The 26,506-nt window shown below is 38.9% G+C and overlaps 1 protein-coding gene across 3 annotated transcripts in view; it reads right to left on the bottom strand.

Annotated features, from left to right (window-relative positions):
- Positions 1 to 1,549: 1,549 nt before the first annotated feature.
- The window catches only part of usp38 (ubiquitin specific peptidase 38), a 34,806-nt gene continuing 9,849 nt past the window's right edge, over positions 1,550 to 26,506 (bottom strand). Inside the window, exons 3-11 of one of the 3 annotated variants that reach the window (XM_078405016.1) lie at positions 26,166 to 26,301; positions 23,266 to 23,395; positions 21,236 to 21,337; positions 20,000 to 20,158; positions 17,786 to 17,979; positions 17,105 to 17,198; positions 16,350 to 16,456; positions 8,318 to 9,683; positions 1,550 to 4,389 (exon numbers count right to left, since the gene is read on the bottom strand). In XM_078405016.1, coding sequence (XP_078261142.1) covers positions 4,225 to 4,389; positions 8,318 to 9,683; positions 16,350 to 16,456; positions 17,105 to 17,198; positions 17,786 to 17,979; positions 20,000 to 20,158; positions 21,236 to 21,337; positions 23,266 to 23,395; positions 26,166 to 26,301 — 2,453 coding nt within the window. In that variant the 3' untranslated portion in view covers positions 1,550 to 4,224. The remainder of the gene's footprint in view (positions 4,390 to 8,317; positions 9,684 to 16,349; positions 16,457 to 17,104; positions 17,199 to 17,785; positions 17,980 to 19,999; positions 20,159 to 21,235; positions 21,338 to 23,265; positions 23,396 to 26,165; positions 26,302 to 26,506) is intronic. The other 2 variants (XM_078405025.1, XM_078405034.1) reach the window with 2 other exon arrangements.

The following is a 26,506-nucleotide window of genomic DNA, read 5'->3' as shown; positions in this document are numbered from 1 at the left end:
TGGAAAATTGTTGGGCCAAGGTCTCTGGGGAGTTGGTTAGCCGGCGATTAGATTGCATATGTGTCTCCTTTGGGCAAGGGAGATGCTGAGGATGGCAGATGACATTTGGAACTTATCTTAGCAGGATCAGTCTGATGCAGAGCTGGTAAACACAGCTCTTTAGTGCCTTAAAATTGCTATTCCTCAGACAAAATGATGCCATTCTTTTTGCAAGTCTCCAAAAGGTGCATTACATGAGGAAATAACATCATTTTGATGCGCATCATAGTCTTATAGAGCGTGGAAACAGGCCCTTCTGCCCATCTTGCCCACATGACCCATCTACACTAGTCCCATGTGCTTGCATTTGGCCCATATCCTTCTAAACCTGTCATATCCATGCACCCGTCAAAATCGTTCTTAAACTTTATAATAGTACCTGCCTCAACTACCTCCTCTGGCAGCTCGTCCATACATCTACCATCCTTTGCATTACCCCTCACCATCCTAGTAAAATGTCCCCCCCTCAGCTTAAAACCAATGTCCTCTGATTCTTGATTCCCCAACTCTGGGCAAGAGACTCCTTTCGTCCACCCGATCTATTCCTTTCATGATTTTGTGCACGTCTATAAGATCAGACATGTAATTGCTGTGGAGAATTGCCGGATGAAATTACCAGTGAAAATCTGGAAATGGGCACGATTGTGTCAATTCATCCAGTGTGCATATTGAACCGCAGAACCCAACACCAATTAATTTCTACGACACTGAAAACACAATCTCAGATGATGAATACATCCAATCAATAAGTGAGAGACAACAAATTCAAAAGAATTGACTGGATCATAATTTGAAGGCATTTATCAGACAATGAATGTGAGAGACATGGATTGCAATTTCCTTTTTAAGGCCAGTGCAGTCCTTGAGTATACAGGATTAAACCTATATCAGGCATGGATATGAATAGCCTACAGCGGGGAAAAAACTGAGTTCCAGTTCGGAGGCTCTGGGAAATAAATATATTGGTAAAATTAATTAACTGCAAATGAAACAAACCTTCAATGGTGTACAAAATTTATTAACAGGCAAATGTCTGGCTCCTGCAATTCCCTCCAACCTTTAACACTCTTGGTTTTGCTTTGACAATGAGTCACTGCCAGTCAGCACTTTTGGGTAATATATATATACTCCATCCACTGCAACATTTAAGAAAGCCTCAACAAATTCACAATGATTCTAAATAAGCAGTGGGAAAAATATTATTTTTTTTTGTCCAAAATAGATTTGACCTTTTTAAATTGTGCCATGTACTGGGCTCACTCACAGAAGAGAAGCCCGAATTAGCATTCGCTCTTATGTTCAAAAGTTAGTCCTTTATTTTTGTGTTCTCCAGGCACCCTGGAAAAGAAAATGCCCTAACGTAGCACCTTTTGTGACCTTAAAACACCCAAATGCAGTTTGAAACCAATAAAAGGTAGACTGAAAATGCTGGAGTAACTCAGCAGGGCAGGCAGCATCTCTGGAGAGAAGGAATGGATGACATTTCGGGTAGAGACCTTTCACCCATTCCTTCTCTCCAGAGATGCTGCCTGTCCCGCTGAGTTACTCCAGCATTTTGTGTCTACCTTCAATTTAAACCAGCATCTGCAGTTCTTTCCAACACATTGAAAGCAATAAAGTTCTTCGTGAAGTACCACCGATGTTTAATGTAGGAAACATGGCAGCCAATTTGTGCATAGCGAGTTCTCACAAACAGAAATACAATAACCACATAGTCAATATTAGTCATTAGTATAGAAGAACCTAAGAGCCCCCATCTGACTCTTGAAATACAGCAGATGGAGCATTGGCTTCATGTTTCATCTGCAAGATAGCACATGACATTGTTGCACATCCTCAATAGATGGAGCATTAACCTTAGAATTTTTTATTCAAGGCTCTGGCCTGGGACTTGAACCCACAACCAACTAATTCAAAAGCTGAGAGCTCTACCCATTGAACCACAAAAGACCAAGAAATACTATTTGATTCAATTACAAACATGTCATGACTTTAGGTTAATGTTTTGATTGTCAGTCGCCTTTCGCATGCAAGAAATATTTATCTATTTTTTCAGTCATTTTCTAGAAAGTATTACTTTGCCTGGGGTAGTGCAATGTAGAGACTCTGAAGAATGACAGCCGTTTTTGTCAGATGACACATAAAACAAAGAATTGTCATGTAATTTGGCTGTTGCAATTATTATTTTCCATTTACTCAGACATTTAGGATTCACTGCAGTTATTAAACTTGTGCATCAACGCTGCTGCAGTCCACAGATTGCTATTATCACTAATTGAAGTGATAAATAAACCCTACGCCTCATGATAATGTGTTACTCCGCGATTTCTGAAAATCAAGCTTACAAGCGAGAAAAGCGGTAAGCTTTGACCTGGGACTGCTCAGAATCTGGATATACTTCTCAGTGTAATTATATGTCAAACAAAATGAACGAAGAAGCCTCAAGGAGCAGTCTTGGACCATGGGCTTAAACAAAAACATAAGTATCATATCATACCATATATATACAGCCGGAAACAGGCCTTTTCGGCCCACCAAGTCCGTGCCGCCCAGCGATCCCCGCACATTCACACTATCCTACACCCACTAGGGACAATTTTTACCTTTACCCAGCCAATTAACCTACATACCTGTACGTCTTTGGAGTGTGGGAGGAAACCGAAGATCTCGGAGAAAACCCACGCAGGTCACGGGGAGAACGTACAAACTCCTTACAGTGCAGCACCCGTAGTCAGGATCGAACCTGAGTCTCCGGCGCTGCATTACGCTGTAAAGCAGCAACTCTACCGCTGCGCTACCGTTCTAAGTAGTTCTGCTATAGCATCCAATCTCTGATATAAAAAGGTAACAAGAAGAATGTTGTGAAACATATATATTACAAAAAGGGCTACAGAAAACAAGCTATCAGAGTCATTAAAAAATGTTAAAGAAAAATCCATTCATAATTATGGAATAGCTTTGTTGCATCAGTGTTTAATATTAGATATTAAATAAAGGCAGGTAATTGCCAAAAAAATCCTCAGCATTCATTGATTATTGCTAGACCCTGAATATGGTTGTGGGAAGAAAAACATATGCAAAATAGGACTTGAATTTTTTTAATTTCATATCCTAAAGCATAGCAGTGCATTTCTAAAGTTAAAAAAAATCAATAATTTAGTGAAAACTTATAACTGAATAAAATCCAACATTTTACCAGTATATTGTTTTGCTGATCACATGACCTACTTTGTCCTATACATTTAGATATTTAATTATAAATATTGTTTTTCAAATCTTCTTAGCACAACGGTAGAACAATTCCCAACATAAGTTGGACAATGTTTTGAATTATTCAGGAGTTAAATCACTGCATCACCCATGAACAAACACTGGAAAACATTTTCATTACTTGCTTATATTTAGTGTGCATGTGCAATAAACCTCAGGTCTCTTCAAGTGATGGCAGGGTTTCTTAGAAACTTCAAGACGTAAACAGTTTTGCGATGTTAAGATACATCTGTGATAAACACAAGTGATTCTTTTCCCGCTCCCAAAGATGGTAGTTTAAAAAAAATATAACCTTCAAATGTTGAATTTTTAAATGTACCTGGTCTGCACAGATCCCAAGGCACACACGAACAAAGAAAGAGATGGGGCGGTGTAAAGGAAAGTGGAGGGTGGGGAATGAGTTGCAATTAAATCTATGATATAATGCTCCCTGAAGTTGCAAGATGCTGTATACACAGTAAAAATAAAAAATAAAGAAATCCAATGCCAGAAATGTGGCAATTTAAAAATGACCATTTTCCATACTTTGAATACATGAATTTGAAAAGTTCACTTGAAATGTATTTACAGCCATTATACAAATACACATTACAATGCTGAATGCCTATTTACAAAAATCAATCTAAACATGCAAATATGGTTATGGTCAAATTTAGGAGCAAGGTTAAGAAACTACAAACATTAAAAATTATTGCATTCATGTATGTTTTCTCGCCTTTTTCCCCACCAGGCTTCATTGAGCTGCTAAATTCATTTTTTTTCCTCAATTGCCAAACAGGCTGGGAAAAACAAGCAGAACAGTTGGAAGCATCTTGAGACTTCTGAGCCACAGAGTGACGGCACATCTTTCCTCCATTCATCAATGAGAGGGAGGGAAAAGTCGGGGAAGAAAGTTGGCCTTGTTGAAGTTGATTCTCAGAAGACAAGACGGCTAATAGTATTAAACCCACCGCTTCCTCCCCCACCACCTCCACTTGGGCCACAACTCCCTGGTGGGTCACTGTCATCAAAACTATGTGGACGAAATGAACATGTAGAGGACGCCTGCAATGCTCTGGTACGAGCATTTAACTCTTGTTCCTACGGGGTAAAAAAGGCAAATGTATTGATTACAAATATATTAAAATCCCAAGTTTAACTTTATGCAACAAGATTGCGCAATACATGGGAGTGTTAGAGGCACTTGAAATGTATTTACAGCCATTATACAAATACACATTACAATGCTTGTTCCCGCTGCGGACCAACGTGGCAACTTCAACAGCCTGACCGCGGGAGAAGACGGCAGGGGAAGAGAAAAGACATTCTGGCCTTCCATCACAGTGACTGGAGGAGACTCACTGTGATGGATGTTTCTTTTTTTTGTTTTGTGTTGGTTTGTGATTGTGTGTGTTATTGCTTATTTTTATTGCTCTTATTGTTGGACTGTGGGTAATGGAATTTCATCCAAAAGACTTGTTTTTTTGGATGACAATAAAGGTTATTCTAATTCTGATATTCACACCTACAACACCACACAAGGCAGAGTTCTGGAGCGTTTATTACATCCTTAGACGTAGCCGAGGAACAAATATTTTTCAGGATATCATAACACATGATCACCACTTGCACTGACAGAAGGGAGAATAAAGTGTGCAGGGTCCACAACTCGATGATAATTGATTGAAATAGTCATTAGTAGTGCATAAGATTTCTCACTGAAATCTACTACTGAAATTGTATGTGTATATACACCAACCCACTGTCAAAACTTGCTAACAATGGCCCACAATACTAATCTGCCTGTATTTGAAAAGATAAATTGTGTAGTGGTTGGTAGAGTTGCAGTGTATATTGCTCCTAGAAAAAAATGGCACCAGCAGCATTTGAGGGGTCAAGGAAATGTGATGCCATATGAAGAATGTGGAGTGATGGAAAGCGTAGAAGGACGATTGAATAGTTACCATGTTCTCCCGCAGGATGTACTTTTGTGGACCTGTCTGACAGACTTGCCATTTAAATCACTAGAACGGTGTGAAGGTCCGATCAAGTTTCACTAGTTCTGTACTAAGTTTAACAGAAGTTAGGACAAGTTGATTTAAGAGCGATCTTAGAGGCGAAACAGGCTAATGTCAGATTAATTTTATGTTTTCCTTAAATGTTAGAAATCATTATTTTTTTCCTTTCTATTCGCCTTTTATCTCAATCTTAATTGTATTTCCCATTCTTCATTTTACTTCATATAGGAGTTAAATACAATTTATATCTCCTGTTTTTTTACTTCTCGCTTTATCTTTACATGCCTTGGTGAGGTTATTTCAGTTTGATTTGTTGAAGAGCATCACTATTCTACCCATTCACACTTGCAGAGGGTGTTGCACTGGAACAGACTTCACTGCTTAGAGCAAATTCTTGAACAAATGCTAATTATTTCAAGGACTATCGATTTAGAATTTGACTTAAAAATTAAAAAAAAATAAAAAAATTCCAGCATTGCAAGAAAAAGTGATGGAGACAGGTAACAACTGTGAAAAGAAAAAGTTAAAATTTCAGGTTTTTCTGACCCTTTGTCAGAACTAGAATAAAGAAAAAAAAGAATAAAATAAAGAAAAAACACACCAGTTTTCAGTTGCAGAAAAGATAGGGTAGAACATAGAGAATCTCTCCATCAAGGTGAAACTGAATATGTGGCATTTAGGCAGATTATACTTAATTGTGTGTTACGTGTTGATTATTCCAGGACTGTGGGCCAGCCCAGAAGGTCAGGGTATACTGAATGGGGAGAAGAAACTGAACCAAAATCACAGATGGATGGTAGGCAAAATTGGTGTGTTTCAGACAGACAGAAAGAGAAATGTCATTTAAAGTTGGAGAATCCAGAAGATTTTGGAAGATGCTTGCGTTGGGCCTCAGTGTAACAATGCAGCAAGCCACAGAGAGAAAGGTCATCATGGGAGTGGGACTGAAAATTAAAGTGGCAGGCAATGAGAAGACCGTCACTCCCAAAATTTCCCCAATGTAGAGATCACAGTGTGAACACTGGATTAGAAAAAACTTAATCTAGCAAAACCATTGTGGTCCCAATGTTTGGAAGGAAAGAAGTTAAAGGATTGTAGTGGCTCTGATGAGACGTTCCACAACAGTGCCTCTGAAAGGTCTTCCTGTTGTTCAAGTGATGAGGACCATGTTGAGACGAACAGCATTAATCGTTCATCCCATCCTCTGAATTGAGTGAGTATTGAGGGGTCTGTTAAATGTAAACCCACATTGGCTTGTCTGGAATTACAAATATACTAGTCTGTGTGGATGGATGGTTTCTATCCCAACAGGATGTGAGTGAACAATATGGATTTTGTGCCAATCCAATAGTTTCACAGTCACTATTACTGGTTTTTATCACAGATCTATTTAGTTGCTTGAATTTAAATTCTCTCAATAGAGTGGCATAAAACTCAGATCTCTGGATATTAGTCCAACAACATCTCCACTATGATACAGAACGAACTGAAGGTCACAACCCATGGTTGTTTCAATAATTCATGGGTTGTGAATTACTTAACTCTTAAATCATTTACTGATGGTAAGTTAACAATTTCTATCATCTTTCAAGACCAGCTATGAAGATGAGGAGGAATGTATTCTCTCAGCAGATTGTGAACCTGCAGAGAATAAGTAAATGAATACATTCAAGATTGCGGGAGACAGTTTTTCCAACTATAAGTAGAATTATAAGAACCTGCATGAAAATGGAGATGGGGTGAAGATCGGATCAGCCACAAGCTTATTCAATAGCATTGCAAGTTCTCTGACTTATAAAAGTGAGTCAATCTTGCCTCTAATTCTTCTGCTCTTATTCCAAGTTCTTTTTGTGGTTAAGCAAGCAGCCCATTCTAAATATTCCACTGTCACTCAGACTAAAATTTCTAGTGGTCCAAAAGTAGAAACTTGATTTACCCACTTAATGAAAAGGCACCTAATCTCCATTCACCATATTCCTACATCAGCAGGTCTTAAATGAAAAAAATCAGTAGAGGAAAGGGAAGTAAAAATTAAAAAAACTTCAATTAATCCATGGTTTTGTGTACTAACTTTCCAACATACTGTACCACATGGCTTCAGATAATATTTTTGCAATTTTCAGTTTTACTCATCCATTATGACCACAGTGTTTCCATATCAGGTACTAATCCATTAATACCAGTCATCATTCAGTACTTTTTCAAAGTAGCTCTTACATATATATTCTAAGCACTGAGAATGAGAGTCAGCTGAATTTTGCCGTGGAGGATTTATAACATTTGTTCACATCTTATTGTCTCCCATCCAAAGTGACTGCAGGATTGGAGTCAGGAACCTGACAGCTTTCCCTCTCTCAATTTCAACAGTACTTTTACTTTTTTTTCTGTAGGCAAGAGTAACACCGACCAAGAATCAAGCTTTGAGCTTTCCTTGTCAATATGGTTCAGTTTTACACTGCATAAACTTATTGAGCTACAGATGGAGGGAGTAAAGCTGATAGAATTGTGTTGTACTTGATGGGTTCAGATTAAAGTTTAGAAATGAAATCAAAAATATATATTTTTATGTTATAAACTCTAACAGACTGATCCCAACAATATTTTGAACAAATCTCTATTTCACTTCTGACCTATCATAAGAGAATATTCATGGAATGGTCACAAAGTGCATCTTGGCAATTAAAGCCCACCTTTCCATAACAATTGACACCCAAGTGCTTTCACGTTGGCAGCTGTTGATATTGAAAGGTAGCTGGTGTATTTATTTGCTGGAGACGGGCTTAGCTAAAGCAAAAGGGTGTTGCGTTACTGATTTTACCAGAATAGAGGTGGTTTTATGCTGCATAAAAGTCAGGAGTGCGCATTGTGAAATGAAAAGGAATTTCATTACACCATGGGGCACATGGCAATAAATGAATCTGAATCCAATAGGTGCAAGTAATGTGATTGCATTATGTTATCATTGCTGAGCTCCCTCTCACAAAGGACATAATATTCACCAAATAAAGTACCTGTAGATAAAGCTTGTTGTCTCTTGTAATGGCGTCCATGAGTTCTTTCTGCAGAGGTGGGTCTCCATTCACCCACAGTCCATTTACTGTGCTTGGGTATATGGCATCATTAGCATCCTGCTTCCTATAAAACAAGACATATGCTGTGTCCTTAGGAAACCTGCTCGTAATGTTCTGAACAGATTGAAAGGACGTGAAGGTCACTCTGCTGTCATTGAACAGAAACCATTCCTTTGATGTCTCTTTGCAGTTTGGTTCATGCCAAATAACTGACGTACTGGAATTGTCATTATCTGTCATATAACTTGGAGAGGACAAACCGGCAAGGTCAGTCTTATAACACAATTGACCTATGGATCCCGAACCAGTGTTTCTGGCATAGCAGTAATAGTGCCCACTCTCAGATGACATACCAGAATGCACGACGATCGAGCAAAGATGGTAAGATACTGACTGCGAATCACTTGAATCTACTGAACCAGAAGCCTTCAATTTTTTAGGCAGGTTCTCAGGCGAGTCAGATAACAATGATTGGCTGATTGCAAGTGATTTTGGAATTTTCTTTTCAACTGGCAACTGTAAAATGAGAGGAAGTGTCACATCATCCAGGATTTTCCGCCTTACATGACTTTTTGAATCATATGAAAATCGTAGGAGAGTGAGAATGAGGTATTCAGGTTCATCGACTACCTGCATCACCTTCTGTGCGTTCTGCAACGAGGCACAATTTTCACAGTAATATTTGTTCTCTCCATTGAGAATCTCTGGGGCCAAAAAGTAGTTTATTAGATTAGGGACAGACTTTGTTTTATCATTCTGGTCAATAGATTTATTGCTGTGAACTGTGACTAGTTTATCAGATTGTATTGGCAGCCTGGAAGAATCCATAGAATTAATGGGCTGTAGTGGAAATGTTTGAAGCATTTCATCCTCTGTCTCTGATCTATGTCCAATTTCTTCCACCTGAAGGTCATGAACGACAGGAGGTTCAGTATGAATAGTGTCGGAGATTACTGCAGTACAACATGCAGGCATTGTGCTTTCATACTCTGCTGGAACAAACAACTGTGTTGATCCAGCTTCTACCATGTCTTCAAGGCATGGAGGAAAGGCCAATGGAAGGTCAGTGAAAGCCTCTTGTTTCTGAGAGGTGCTTTTACAGTTTAGACAGTGTATTGTAGTCTGCAGTTTGCCTCCAAACATTTTTTCTATAAGTGTTTTTCCATCCACTCTTGCCAGATTTGATTCAGTGAGAGATGATATTTCTTCAGGATGCCCTCCAGAGCTACAGTCAAATGCAAAACTTTCACTGGTTGGTGGGGAATTCTCACAGACCATTCTGCATGTCTTTTCTTCTTCGTGTAACCTAAGGAGAAAGGAATAAGAAGCAATGAATTTTGTGTTCGGCATGGAATTAAAATTTAACATACACAAGTTAAATAAGAATTAACTTTACAAAAAAGTCCAAAAGGGAATGGAGGTATGATCCGTTAAGCCGTTATAAACATATACCCTGAAAATGCTTCACATTGTTTTAATTTTCCTCCACAGTTAATTATTTCCAGTCTTTTCCTGTTCATGTTTTAAATTAACGTGCAGTTATGGGGACATTAGAGGTCGGGATCAAGAGTAAATCCTGAGGGCCACTTATCCGAAAACTGAAAGAAGGGTGAAAGCGGACCTATTCCCAAGCACTTAACCATGAGGAATCATGAGAACAGTGGATATGGAGCACAGGGTGCAGCGGAAATCAAAGACTTAGATTCTGCAACTTGCATAGTTTTCTATCAGAGCAATTACATAGAAACAGAAAATAGGTGCAGGAGGCCATTCGGCCCTTCGAGCCAGCACTGCCATTCATTGTGATCATGGCTGATTGTCCCCAATCAATAACCCGTGCCTGCCTTCTCCCCATATCCCTTGATTCCACTAGCCCCTAGAGCTCTATCTAACTCTCTCTTAAATCCATCCCAGTGATTTAGCTTCCACTGCCTACTGTGGCAGAGAATTCCACAAATTCACAACTCTCTGGGTGAAACAGTTTTTTCTCACCTCAGTTTTAAATGGCCTCCCCTTTATTCTAAGACTGTGTCCCCTGGTTCTGGACTCGCCCAACATTGGGAACATTTTTTCTGCATCTAGCTTGTCCAGTCCTTTTATAATTTTATATGTTTCTATAAGATCCCCTCTCATCCTTCTAAACTCCAGTGAATACAAGCCTAGTCTTTTCAATCTTTCCTCATATGACAGTCCCGCCATCCCAGGGATCAATCTCGTGAACCTATGGTGCACTGCCTCAATTACAAGGATGTCCTTCCTCAAATTGAATAGTACAACACAGGAACAGGCCAATTTTAAACTGCACATGTGTGTGCATGTGATCTATATCCCTCAATTCCCAGCCTGTTCATGCGCCTGTCTAATTGCCCCTGAAACGTGTTATCATATCTGCATACACCACTCACCCTGGCAGCATGTTCCAGGCACCTGTAGGCACTATCCGTGTAAAAAACCATTGCCTCGTAAATCTCCTTTCAAGTGTTGCTCTTTCCCCTTAAAATTATTCCCTCTAATATTGAAAATTTCCACCCTGGAAAAGAGACTGTTTATCTATTCAATGTCCCCCATAATTTTATAACCTGTTCAGCTGAACGGTTGCTTTATTAAATGCCTTATTAAATTCCATGTAGACAACATTCACACCTGACTCTCATTTATCTCTTTTATCACCTCCTCCAAAAACTTAATCAAGTTAGTAAGACATGACCTGCCGTGGACCAATGGAAGTAAATCCTATTGAGAAGAGTCCTCTTACGGATCTCAAAAACCAAACATTTCCTCCTTAATATCCACATGCCCTAGAATATTGGAAACACCTCCCAGATCTCACTATCCTCCATGGGTGAATACAAAGGCTTAAAGTTACTTTAAACACACAAGATTGTGGAATGTCAAACACAAATAATGTCCAGTATAAAACGCTGTGCTGGCAGCTAATAGCAGTCATTAAACTGGCTGCACCCAGGACCGAAGCGACTTCTGCAATTCAACAGATATTTTCTTTTTTTGAACAAACACAAATTGATTAATAAGCACATTTGAAAAGCTTTTAGTATGATTGTTGCACTATCACATGGCTCAGTAGTTTTTTTATCTAAAATCATTTTTCATTATTTAAAATTGGGCTATTGAAATCAATTAAAATGATTATTTTTGTGATTTATGCACAAAACAAATTAAACTACCGTCAATCACGGCTGGTAATGTTTGGCAACATATCAATAGGTTTAAGCAGAAATTTGAGTAACTAATCCACTTTGCCAAGCTTGTAAAATTTTGAGTGCAATTTCTGATTCTCTGAAGGTAGAAAAGCTGGGTCAAAGGGTTTGAATATGGTGAGGAGCATGACAAGATAGAGGAACGCAAATAAAACACTCCACAGGTCAGAAGGGGATGCCACACTGAAGGTAAAATGCAGAATGGGGATGTCACCTGGAGAAGGATGATCAAGGTAATGGACAGATTGAAAAAAAGGGAGTGAAAAAAAGGTCCCTCAGGTCGGCCGACTTGGGGCTACTCACTATCCCGCGGTCTAGGCTTAAGTTCAGGGGTGACCGCGCTTTTGCGGTTGCAGCTCCGAGACTGTGGAACAGCATCCCTCTCCCCATCAGAACTGCCCCTTCCATCGACTCCTTTAAGTCCAGGCTCAAAACCTATTTCTACTCCCTAGCGTTTGAGGCTCATTGAGGAGGCGCTGTGAACTGTTTTGTATGTGCTGTTATGTTTGCGTGCTACTGTATGTTTCATTTTTTTCCTAATTAGATGTACAGCACTTTGGTCAACGTGGGTTGTTTTTAAATGTGCTATACAAATAAAATTGACTTGACTTGACTTGACTTTCTTTGGGAGAACTATTTTGATTGCATTGATGCTATTGAATGATTGTTCCTATCTGCAATAGTCATTTTATTTTATATAACAATCATTTTGAAGCCACACTTGCATATTCTCCATCTCTATTTCGCAGACTGTTGACCCAATGTCACCAATATCAGACGATTGGCAAAAGGTCTGATTTCTAAATACTTTCAATGTACACTCTAGAATAGTCTATTTGCCAAGATTTACGAAGAAGTCAATCATGAATAATCCCTGCACAACTTTATGATTTAGTCATACGGGTGCAGAAGGATACCTGATCTTCAATTATTTGAAATGACAGAGGTAGAGTTGCTGCCTTATAGCACCAGAGACCCAGGTTCAGTTCTGACTATGGATACTGTCTGTATAGAATTTGTATGTTCGCCGTGACCGTGTGGGTTTCTCTGGATTCTCCTCCCACAGTCCAAAGACAGGCAGGTTTGTCGGTTAATTGGCATCTGTAAATTTTCCTTAGTGTGTAGGATAGAACTAGTGTACGGGTTATTGCTGGTCGGTGTGGACTTGGTGGGCCGAAAGGCCTGTTATCAGGCTGTATCTCTAAATTAAACTAAATTATTTGGTCGAGTGTTAAGTAGCTTTCCCTTTGGAGAGCGCGATGAACTGTCACATTAAGTACAGGAAGAAGGCTAAAGTACTAAAAGAACCAGTGTCTGGTTATATGTTAGAATAACTCCAACTCCATCATCAAGTTTGCTGATGACATTGTGGTGGTGGGCCTGATCTCCGATAACGATGAGAAGGCCTACCGGGAGGAGGTGGCTGATCTGGCACTCTGGTGTCAGGACAACAGCCTCCTCTTGAATGTAAAAAAAACTAAGGAGCCGATTGTAGACTTTAGAAGGGCTCAACATCCGAGGACGTACACGCCACTGGAGTTAAATGGGATTACTGTGGATAGGGTGAGCAGCTTTAAATACCTGGGAGTCCACATCACAGAGGATCTGACATGGACAACACACTTTGCCGTACTGGTGAGTAAGGCAAGACAGCGCCTTTACCATCGATTCGGCTGAACGCACTATGGGAACTACACTCGAACGCATTATAGGAACTACACCGTTCGGCTGAACACACAATGGGAACTACACTCGCCCCCCCTGCAGGACCTATATATCTGGAGGTGCAGATCCAGAGCCAGCAACATTATGGGGGACCCCTACCACCCCAGCATCGGACTGTTCCAGCTGCTACGGTCAGGCAAACGCCTCCGCTGTCACGCTGTGAAAACAGAGAGGATGAGACCGAGTTTCTTCCCACAGGCCATCAAGACTGTTAACTCTCATATCACCAGGGACTAATTTACTGTATTAATTTTTTTTTCTTTTCTATTCTGTTTTGTAGTTTAGCACAATCCGCAGGCATTGCCACTTTCATTTCACTGCACATCTTGTATATGTATGTGACAAATAAACTTGACTTGATTGAACTTGAACTACATCATTCTGCTTTTACAAAAAAATAGGTGGAGTAGGCCATTTGGCCCTTCGAGCCAGCACTGCCATTCAATATGATCAAGGCTGATCATCTAAAATCAGTACCCTGTTCCTGCTTTTTTCCCCCCATATCCCTTGATTCCTTTAGGCCTAAGAGCTAAATCTAACTCTCTCTTGAAAACTTTTTAAAAATGCAACAACGATATTTAAAAATAAATGATCAATGGGTCTACTACCTTGAGTATTAACTGCTGACTCCCCGCCTTGCTCAAAAAGCCAAATCAAGGCCACATCAAGGTTTATAGCTATCAACACAGAGCCTTCTCTTATCCTAAAAGATGAATTCTACAGTAAATGTTTGCACACATTCTGGGAGATGCAAGGCTACTCCCAATGACATTGTGGAGAAATATAGCAAGGGGCAGACCTTTTTAGGGAATTATAAAACATAAAATATTACAATTCAGGCAGAGGTCATTTTGATCAGAATGCCTATATCTGCTTTAAAAAGTTATCCGATTAACAAAGAGTTCAGTGATTAACTTGATAAACTAACATACAGAGGCCTCAGCTATTGATCTGATGATATGGATTCTAATACCAGAAGAGTGGAGGAATTTGCCTTCAACTGATTAAATTGGGAATTAAGAGCTTGGATCAGTATTGGTAGCCATGAAAACAGTTGACTCACTGACATATATAAGAAAATAACTGCAGATGCTGGTACAAATCGATTTATTCACAAAATGCTGGAGTAACTCAGCAGGTCAGGCAGCATCTCGGGAGAGAAGGAATGGGTGACGTTTCGGGTCGAGACCCTTCTTCAGACTGATGTCGGGGGTGGGACAAAGGAAGGATATAGGTGGAGACAGGAAGATAGAGAGAGCTCTGGGAAGGAGGAGGGGAAGGGAGGGACAGAGGAGCTATCTGAAGTTGGAGAAGTCGACGTTCATACCACCGGGCTGCAAACTGCCCAGGCGAAATATGAGGTGCTGCTCCTCCAATTTCCGGCGGGCCTCACTATGGCACTGGAGGAGGCCCATGACAGAGAGGTCAGACTGGGAATGGGAGGGGGAGTTAAAGTGCTGGGCCACCGGGAGATCAGTTGCGTTAATGCGGACCGAGCGCTGACATCCCATTTCATTTATATATGTCTCCAGACCTTCCAATGTGGTTGATTCTTGATTGTCTTCTGAAGTGGCCCAAATGAAAGAATGGAAAGACTGTTCAGGGATTAAATAGGAATGGACAAAAAAAAAAAAACTGCAAGCAGAGTGAACATTTTTCATCCGATCAAAAGAATAAACATAAAAATCCTGTCCTATCTCTCCAATCCAATTTGCGTTTGAAATTACCATGGCGTCTAGTTATGTTACAATAACTTGAACATTTTTGTCTTGAAACGGATTTTATTGCCAATTATTCTCAATCCGTTCCCTTTGGTTATCAACCCTACTAACTGTCGTCTCTTTTACGTTTACTGTGCATTAATCACACTTTAAAAGCAATTCATGAAATATTTCAGAATGTTCTTATGTTGTGAAATGCTCAATGTAAATAGAAGCCATTTCTTTCCAACCAATCTGCTAATAAATTAAGACCATTCAATAAAATCAAATATAATATTTATATCAATGTCAAATTACTAAAAAGCAGATATTGAAAATCTGAACTGAGAAAAGAAATGCAGCTAGCATCTGTGAACTACAGAGAACGACTATTAACATTTCACAATGATGAACATTTAACAATTGGAAAAGCGAGAAAACGTACATGAATAAATTACGGAGAGGAAGAGAAATGCCTTTGATAAAGTGCAGACAAAGATTGTCCAGGTGATAATTGCTTTTGGTAGCAATCTGGGTGAGGGGCTGACTGATTAACGTTTAATTGTCTGACTGAGGAGTGCAAATAGAGAAGTTTAAAGAGAGATTAGTTGAGGTGAGGGTGAGGGACAGGGAGCACAAAAAAAAGTACTGGAACTGTGAGATGCAGAACAGAGCAGTTGCTGAAAATCTGAAATAATAGCAAATGTCAGAAATATTCAGCAGGTCTGGTACCATCTATGGAGACCAATTAACTGAGTTAATGTTACTTGTGGATAATCTCACACCAGAAAATGTCTGTTCTATCACTAACAGGAATGACTGGTTATCTAAATTATTGATATGTATTGAGTCCTGATGGCTGCAATGTCTAAAAAGGTGTAGACACCTCAGAACGTCTGGTATGAAATTTTTAATCACCTGAACAGATAAGATGGAGACGGGCACAGTGAAAGAATGGAATGCAAGTTTCCTATATTTCTCACAATTTGCTAAAGCAGCAACTCCACATCCACAGCCTTCTACTAACATGCCATACAAGAATGGCAAGATCATTTCTGTGTGCAAAGAAAAGTGGACCCTCTGATATATTAGTTGGATGTAAGGCTATTGCCTTGTTTGACTTGCACAACAGACAACAATTCAGGAAGCACAAGATAGACATAAAATGCTGGAGTAACTCAGCGGGACAGGCAGCATCTCTGGGGAGAAAAAATGGGTGATGTTTCTTCCTTCCTACATAATTCAGGAAACAACTCACATTAAAAGACTGAAATGGTATTAGTTACTATGTTTGGTTATAGAAGGAGGCCATCAGACAAAAGTGTTTACCTATCCAAAAGGAACCTGAGGTATTCGGAACAATCTTGCTGGGACCCAGGGGTGAACCATGGTGGTCTTGATTCTTCAAAGAAACTCTGTGGAGCATATGCAGCCCGCTGGTGGTATAATAATGTGAATGTTTGGAATTTGCATATCAACATTGTACTACATTATTCAACTCAATTTAAATACATATAAAACTGACTCCACAGAAACAATGTGAATCACTAAATCTATTTTTATGGATTTAAGGAAATTTGCTGATATATTGAATTTTGACCTGATTTAACCAAAACCAATTACAAATACCAATTCTCTAGTCAACATAACCTGCTAAAGTGCAAATTCTGCAAATGCCAATTTGTAAAATACTTCAGTCCAATATACAGAATTTGTAGAAATTGGCATAACCAATACTAAATACAACATTAAAATGTAGACGGAATTAAGGGAGAATGCATGAAGTCACAGAAACCAGAATACTTCACACTTAATAGTTCTGCGTGCACATTGATAATCATTCAATTGTTCAAGGTGAAAAATATAGTTTGCTCAACAGATCAAATTGTAAAAAATAAAAACTGTTCTTTTCCCCTCTTCTGGATATTTTCAGTTTTAGCATTAAAGACTTCACCATTGCTAAACAAAAAAATGCTCAAATCATTTCCCATCCAATGCAGAAAAAATAAAGATAATAGCATCCAATATTTACCATCACTGAATTACACAAACTACTGAAATGATAATCATTTTTAAAAAAGTACCTGAGTGTGTGCCAAGAATGCAAATAGAAGTTGCAGCTTTCTCATCAAAGGTCGGGATCCATTTAGATTAAGTGATAAAACAGATCTCCTGAAACTGAAAGAATTTCTTTTTGAGGATACCAAAGAAAACAAAGCTATTTTTTAAAATCTCCCACCCCTCTTATTAATCTCACATGAAAATTTAAGAAACTGTGATTAACTATTGGTTACACAGATTTATTAGTTTTTTTCCAAAAAATAGTCAGAAAGCCTACTTGTTCCACTGCACCACATACTTGAGTTAATTGCAGCTACTAATCCCTTATCCAGTGCATTATAACTAGATTTGGGATGGAGCTTAAAATGCTATTGTGTGCAGATCAGCTCCTCCAGTACAGTAACAAATGAACTAGAAACTAATATCTTACTTCATAGTTAGAAAAGTGTGGAAGGTGGATGCATCGGTTGTCTTTTAAGAGAATGCAAAGTAACTTTCTGACATAGCTCAAAGTACTTCCGCATTTAAAAAAAAAGATTACATTAATTTCAAATTAATCCAACAATGAGAGGATCTACACCAGCTGGAATCAAACTGATTGGTTTTATTGGTTGTTTGAGATGGATATTCCCACAAATTAGTTTTTAGTAGTTTTTTCTTGCAGAAATAATAATGTGCTAAATCTCCACAACAAATTCACTTACTCTGTGGCCATAAATAATGCTTGAATGACACTATTCATATAGCATGTATTGCCCAGGTTTATTAACCCAGTTTTTCCTGTTTCAGATTTTCCAGAGAGCCTTGACAAACAAGATGCCAAAGAATTTGAGTGCGACGTCCAGGCACTTTGATTAAGCGTGAGCTTCATTTTTTCTTCAGACGGTTTTGGCAAATCCTAGAAATACCAGTTTACATTTAGTTACCCATCAGTTTATATAATTAACTCACAAGATTTTACGGCATATTAAAAAAATGAAGCTACGGAGGAAGAAATGTAAAAAACGCATCAAATGGCAAATATGAATGAGTAACAGACAAGCCACGGGAAACTTTGAAAACACGGTTATGGTGTGTCTGTGGTGGTTTTTCTGTGACACAGTAGAAGCCCTTAGAACTTGCTTTTTCAACATGAACTATTCAAAGACACCCACAACACTAGCAATTAAAATGGAAATGGAATGCATTAAGTGAAATTTCTGGAAGGACCATGGGGCATAAATTCATACTTTAAATTAGTAATAATGCAATGGAATTATATTATGCAAATAATTACGTAATTACATAATGTAAAGTACGTAATGCAGTCAGAATGACAAGAAATTAAAGAAACACACAAGAGAATCTAATTTGATATCCAATGAGTTGATTTCACAGATTATTAAGGGGTTGGACATGTTAGAGGCAGGAAACATGTTCCCAATGTTGGGGGAGTCCAGAACCAGGGGCCACAGTTTAAGAATAAGGGGTAGGCCATTTAGAACAGAGATGAGGAAAATCTTTTTTAGTCAGAGAGTTGTGAATCTGTGGAATTCTCTGCCTCAGAGGGCAGGAGGCCAATTCTCTGAATACATTCAAGAGAGAGCTAGATAGAGCTCCTAAGGATAGCGGAGTCAGGGGGTATGGGGAGAAAGAAGGAACGGGGTACTGATTGCTGGCTCGAAGGGCCGAATGGCCTACTCCTGCACCTATTGTCTATTGCACACATTCAAAGTGCACGTGCAGGTCATGACCTGCATAGAAAACTACCAAAACAGTGATAGAGGAATTAAATAAAATCTTGTTATGTCTTTTTAAAAGCCACATAAAGACATGGATTGATGATCCATGGGAAAGATGGGGTTGAGATATGTGCAACATTAAAATGGGTGTGTGGGTGAGAATTTAGACGTTGCCGGATAACATTGAAACAAACGAAAACTCTGTGTGGAAGCATAGGGCATCTATGGGCAAATACTCGAGTAGCTCCATGCTGGCCCATTGTTATCTTTGCTGACAAAGTGGACATTAAAAGGCACCCATTGAATGCAAGGTGTTGCCCAGCATGGCACTCCATTGACATTTCTCATAGACATCAGGGTAATAGAGGATGATGTCTCAACACTGTAGGGTTCGGCTGCTTTACATCATAAAGATTACATCATGGAGTACAAGTTGGGACGATCTTTCCAGAGAATGGGAGGTTATTCAAAATCCTCGGACAAATCCAACTAAATTGTTTATGGTTGAACACACATTGGTAAGTGCACAATTATTCCTGGTCTTTTCAAATCTCCTCCAAGAAAATCACCATTGTCCAATATGGTAGCAATCGGACAAAACAAACGCATGACCATCACACCCCGCTACAAATCATTAGTCATTGCATTAGCACAAAAATTGATGATGATGATGAATAAAAGTAACTGAAAATTATATGTTAGACTTGCACTCTATTCCATTTTAAATGGCACAGAATCTCACTGGCCAAGTTACATGGGCACAGTCATGAAGGAGAATGTAGCTGGTGGTGGCTGGAAAATATTTTCAAACATTTTCATTTCAGATGAAGGTACCCCTGTCAAGTGTGAAATATTGTTATGCCAAGACATGTAAAGATTATTTCAGGTAATAAAAATGTACTGTAATGGGTTCAACATCATGTAGTAAAAGAAAAATAAGCATAGATACAATTTGGCAGTCTGCCAATTTGCATCTCTGGGTACCATTTAATATACTTCAGATGGCCAGGATCTGCATGAAATTAATGAATAAATATTCAAACAATTTGTATTAAATTCTACGACTACCTTTGGAGCTACACATTGGTTTAGTTGTGACTTTAATTTTGTTCCTCTTTTTATAAATTGTGGAAAATATCGAACAGGTTTCACACACTGACATTGTATATTCTCTATAATTAATTTTCAGGTCCATACCTTAATGGCCTCAAGAACAGGTTCATACAAATCAGGGAACCCAGAGTACTGATACATCATACAATGCACCAATTTAGTCAATTGCACAAGGAAAATTTCACTGGGGGATGAAGTTTCATCTTTCAAAACATGAACCAGTTTTATGATGTGAGGAACAATCTGTGGAGATATCAATTCACAAAGTTGTAAAGTGTGCAAAATGTTTTATATAGAAATTCAGATGAACTTTTTTCATATTTATTCTGACAATTTACTGTTGTCAAGATCAAGTCCAATATTCCCTTCTTCATAAATAAATTGCAAAAACAAAAGTAAATAATTAAACATACAAAGGTCCTTTCTGCCAACTTAATTGTTATATCACATGTAAAATACTGTTCTTCTGACTGTTGTCTGTCTGTCTGTCTGTCTGTCTGTCTGTCTGTCTGTCTGTCTGTCTGTCTGCCTGCCTGCCTGTCTGTCTGTCTATCTGTCTATCTAGCTATCCATCTATCTTATGTACCTGAAAAACTATATTAATTTTAAACACAATAGCTTTGACCAGTATCTTCAACATCTGCAGCACAGAGAGTGGAGACACATAACTTCAGATATCAGTGCATTTGACCTCTGAATCTTCAAGCAGATTCAACACTCAAGTTATTCTACTAAGCAGGGGTACCAGATTCACTTCAATAGACAATAGGTGCAGGAGGAGGCTATTCGGCCCGTCGAGCCAGCACAGCCATTCAATGTGATCATGGCTGATCATTCTCAATTAGTACCCCGTTCCTGCCTTCTCCCCATACCCCCTGACTCCGCTATCCTTAAGAGCTCTATCCAGCTCTCTTGAATGTGGACCTGAATCATTGCACCAGCCAATGTTGATGTACCAGCAATGATCCCAATTATTAATCTGGAGCGATTGCCAGTCTCATAAATGTAATGTTTGGGTTAAATTATTTTTTTCCATAATTCCATTTTACAGTTAGGTTTCCAATTTACAATGGTTTCGTGTGTCTTTAGCTAAATTCCTTAAACTCTCTTTAAGTGCCACTGAATATCACACATTTAAAAGTAGTGAAACATTGCTTTGACAATGGTAAGTTGCCAAAGATCGTCAGGGGGAGATCCTGGGACAAGGTATGACCATGGAATTGCTGTCAGAGGTGTTTTAGATCCAGCCCCATTGTCTCAAGTTAATTTGTGTAGAAAGCAAGAGAATGAATTATTAACAATGTAATTACAATAACTTACTAAATGAAAGGCTTCTGGAGAATGTTGAAAGCTGAGCAGCATGTGGGAAAGCACCACTAAAGCTCCAGGCCGCACGATAGGATACCAAAGTCGATGAAATACCTAGCAGAGCAAATCAAGTAATCAGTCAGCAGTATTTATTATTACCCCTCCCACCCCTTCACCAAAAACTCACCACTTTCTGAAACCTTTGACCATACACACAAACAGGGATTCAAAAAGAGCAGTTAATGACATTGGTTTACCATTGTCGCATATAATGAGGTACAGTGAAAAACCTAATCCACCTAAATCACACCGTAAATGAGTATAATCAAGCCATACACAAGTACAACAGGTAGTGCAAAGAGGAATATAGAGTACAGTATATAGTGTTACAGCATTATAGTTACAGAGAAAGTGCAGATAGAAAAAAGTGCAAGGGCCACAAAGAGGTAAATTGGGTGATAGGAACTATACCCTTAGCAGATCCTGCGCAAATCATTTTGCATGTACAATTCTTCATTACTATTCAAATTTCTTACCTGGAGAACACCAAAGCTAAATCAAACATGTTCCTGTCCATTCTCACACAAGTACTTTCAGCAGATGAAGCTGTCGGCAGTCATGATCCATGACATTCACCCATTTTCTTGTCTCTGATCAGAAACACTGCTGCTCTAATATATGGCTAGCATGATTGCTTAGCTGAGATGAGCTACTTCAGATCAAGAATTCAACTTCTTCACTAGTGGCTTATAGACATGGGGGCTTACCACACATTCAAATTGTTACTAACATTGAAATTAATTAGTAATTGTTCTGTCTGAACCCAGCGATGTTACTTTTTTTTGCTGCCTCTTCTGTCTGTATCAATGGCTTCTAGATTTCATTTTGTTAGGGGGAATATAACTATTTTAATTATTTTTTCATGATGCCACAGGCAAAACATCATTTATTGCCTTGCCAAAAAAAAAAGTAGCGAGAGGAACTCAACATCACGGGCAATATCTGTAGAGGGAAATGAGCAGTCGACGTTTCATGTCAAGACCCTTCATGTAGACTGAAAGAGTAGACGGAGGTAGCCAGTAGAAAGAGGCGGAGATTTGGGGGGGGGGGGGGGGGGGGAGGTGGAGGGGAAGGGATAGGGCAAGCACTAAGTAGATATAGGTAAGGAGGTAGTTGATTAGTAGATAATATTGGGGTGGAGGAGGGAAGGAAGGGTGGAAATAGAAGCAGGGTCTGGGAGGTGATAAGTGGAGAACAAAAGACTGATTCTTGAATGTAAATAGTCTGTTTAGCATGTTTGCAGATGATATAAATTTGTTGAATTGTAGATAACAAATGCTGACTAAGGATACGGGGGACAGAGATCAGCGAGGAAGTTGGGTGGAGACGTGGCAGATGGAATTAAATCCAGACAAATGAGGCAACACATTTTGTTAAATAATGTCAGGACATACACAGTAAATGGCAGGGATCTTAGGAGTTTAGATCTACAGAGCGTCCTTAGGATGAAAATTCATTTTTCCATAAAAATGGTGAAACAGGTGGATAGAAGTGGCATTTAGCATGCTTGCCTTCGTAGCATTGAGTACAGGTGGGGGAGGTAACTTAGGCCCATTTCTGCTCTGTACAGTTCTATAACTATGAATTTCTAGATGCAAAAAGCACCTTGGGGTACCGGGCGATAATGGAAATATTGCATTGGCAGAGATAATTAGCCATGCAAGGAAATGTCAGATTGTTAATTTTCTGCAGTTTTGTCATTTGCAATATAGAGTGGGGGGGGGGGGGGGGGGGTGTGTGTGCGTGTAGGAGCACATGCGCGTAAGAGAGAGCAAGTGCGCGCACAATTGCGATTGTGTGCTCACATTCACATGATATTTATTATAAATTACTGATCTGAAAATCTCCATTTTCTTCAGATGAGATTTTCAAACTGCTCAGCACCAAATCAACATTCATACAGTCACATCAGCAACACTCAATTTCATTCTTTGAGCTTCTCTTATTGTAACAGATGTGCATGGTTTATCTTTCCAACTTACCTGTTCAATTTTAAGCAGAGTGACATCTATGAGGATGGTGAATTTCTGGACAGAAGCCAATCCCTTGAGTAATGCAATCACCCATGTTTCAACATGCTGAGCTAATGGCCAAGAGAGCCAATCAATCATCCTTCATGAAACAAAAGTACATAATTACTAACATTCGAATGCTCCATAATATTTTGATGGAGGTTCCCAAGAACTTTGAATTTAATGTAGAAGCATGCAAGCTTTATTGTAGCACTTTACTACCACTGTACGGGTCTAGTGTCATACAGCACAGTAATAGATTCTTCAACCAAACCTGTCCATGCCCTAAGTTAGCCCCATTTACATGCATCTGTCCCAAATCCCTCTAAAGCTTTCCTATCCATGTACCTGTCCAAATGTATTTTAAGTTAGCCTTAAAACAGCTTTTTACTTAAAATAAAGGGTTCATATTATGGTATTCACTCTCAGGTTTTATACAGAAAATCAATTTGTCTTGTATAGTTTTTTTACCTTTAACTTGATTCAATTAGGAAGATTACATTTGCACAACCCATATATATGTCAATATGATGTCCAAAAGCTCCTTGAAATACTTTGCAAACTACTGCTCAAAGACCTTCCCACAAACTCGTATGCTACTTGACTAGCTCAGACTGTTCTTAATCTCAGCATACCACATGATATTAAACTGGGCTGCGGATTCCCCCATGTTAGCACAAATATCATCTTCTACCACTGAAGAAGGGTCTCAACCTGAAATGTCAATCATTCCTTCTCTCCAGAGATGCTGCCTGAGTCACTCCAGCATTATGTCTCTATCATCTTCTACCATCATGGTTACATAGGTCCCCTTCACCTTGACCCAATCTTTCGTCTGCTACAAGTAACAATAAAGACCCGGGTCAGCTCCAGACAGGACTATTTCATGCACTGCTGGCTGTTCCCTCATCTGTCTTCTATTAATTTCACATCTTCACTTTCATCAAGTCCCATTTCATTATCTCTACAGTTTCGTGATGTACACTTCTACTCATCTGCCAATTTTAATTTTCTAAATTCTGTACTTAAATATCTTCATGGCTTGCCTTTTCCCATATTCCCTTTTCCATTCTTACAATCACTCCAGAATTTCACATTCCTTTGACTGCAATCACTTGTGCTTTATATTTTAGCTGCCCAGGTCATATGGTCTGGATTTCTTCCGTACCTTTTTGTCAATATCCCTTTCTGCCTTCTGAACCTTCCTTAATTCCAGCTCTTTGACTGAGCTTTTGGTTTGAACATTTTGATCTGTCCTCCTTCATCCACTGCCTAAATACACCTTTTATTTTAAAGATACAGCCCGGAAACAGGCCCTTCAGGTCCACCGAGTCCATGCTGACCATCGATCACCTATTAGTGTGAAACTAGTGTTTTATGTTACCTCACTTTCTCATCCCCTCTCTACAATTTTGTGACAATTTACAGAGGCCAATCAACCTGCACGTCTTTGGGATGTGGGAGGAATCCAGAGCACCAGAAGGAAGCTCACACGATTATGGGAAGAACGTTCAGGATTGTACCCAAATCTGTGGATCTCTGAGGCATCAGCTCTACCACCCCTTGTGCCACACCTATAAAGACTTCAAAGTACGTTCTTATTACACGAGCTGTTTGATAGGTTCTTGCAACAAAAAAATATGTTTAGCTGGAAGCCATCTACCACACATCAATGAAACTATGAAAATATTAAATTATCCGGTAGATGCTTTACAAAAATGATTTTAACTGTCCTAAATCCAGGTTATTCACAGGCATAATATTGGACCTTTCTTAAAAATCATGAATTTTTGAATAAATCCATTTTTAGCAGCACGAATAAGTGTACCATGTTACTCAACTTCAAAACAAAAGCTTGAGAGATAAAAAAAAAGAAACATTTACATTAGGATCGGTTTCCTGGTGGTTCAGAATTCACCAGAGCGATTTCCCATATAAGAAAAGTTTAAGCAAGATTTGTCTTTATTTACTTTTAGAAGAACGAGAACTGAAACAAAATTTGAGATAATGATTGTGTAATGCTGAGAGGCAGCATCCTCAGGAGAGGCATTGTCTCAAGATAAGTAGATTGGCCAGAGGGTCGTAAATCTTTGGAATTTAATACTTTAGCAGGCAGTGGATGTGCATTTATCGAGTATATTAGGTCAGATTGATGGGTTTTAGTTCCTAATGGAATTATAGGATAGAGGTAATAGATAGGAACGGTGAAGCAGAGATGGAGTAGCCATACAAGCTTCAGCTGCTTTTATTCCAGACTTTATTTTCTATTTCACTATCTGGTGTAATGGCTCATGGATGATTTTACATTTGTAAATTAAATTTATCATAACATTGAATCCAAGAATCTATCCATTTAACATCAAGTGTCTTTCAAATTTATTCCCCCGTTGGTGTCAAGCTCTGTCCAGATACATATCATTCTTATCTACTCAGCACCTTCCTGTATGCACTGGATTTACTCATCCATTTTACTTTTAAGCATTTAAATTACCCAGCAGCATCCTGTTACATATGGGAGAAATTCTACATTTTCACCATACTGACAATGTGCTTTCCTATTTCAATCCTAAATTGCTGGATTCTAATTTTAGTGGTGGATCTTTGATTGAACCATCAATGCTCTGCAACTCCCTGCTCTCCTCCAATTCATTTATAAGGGCATTTACAAATTGTCCCTTCAATTTCCTTCTACTTGAATAGTGCAACCACTTAATTTTAAATTATCATGTTGAGTTTCCAACAGTACTTGTAGAAACAAGGCCACATTTGTCCATGTAATAACAGTAACCACAATTCAATAATTGATTGTCCGCTGAAAAGTATTTTGGAATGGTTGGAGGATTTGACACAAATGCAAGATTTTTCTTTACCTGCAGAGAGCACAAGTCATGCTGGCATCTTTAACATTTTGATCAGTGATTAGGCTCCTAATGAGAACTGTTATCATTTGCAACGGGATGTGCTGAACAAGACTTGCTAGAGCTATAGATGGTTCAAATATGGAATCTGTAAAGCAAGCAGACAACAGCTTTTCCCCCCTTGATTTGGTTAAACAATTCAATGCACAACAACATGAAATCCAATCGATGAGAAAAAAGTTGGCATTCAATAATTTAAACTGTACAGATTTAGATTCAAATTCACATTAGTTTATTGTCATGCACTCCAGTCTGCAATGAATTTCCTTGTTCCCAGTATACGGTAATGATAG

This window comes from Rhinoraja longicauda, chromosome 1 (assembly GCF_053455715.1).
Source record: "Rhinoraja longicauda isolate Sanriku21f chromosome 1, sRhiLon1.1, whole genome shotgun sequence".
Classification (NCBI taxonomy): Eukaryota; Metazoa; Chordata; class Chondrichthyes; order Rajiformes; family Arhynchobatidae; genus Rhinoraja; species Rhinoraja longicauda.
The sequence above is the reverse complement of the archived record's forward strand: the minus strand, read 5'-3'. Positions and strand labels throughout refer to the sequence as shown.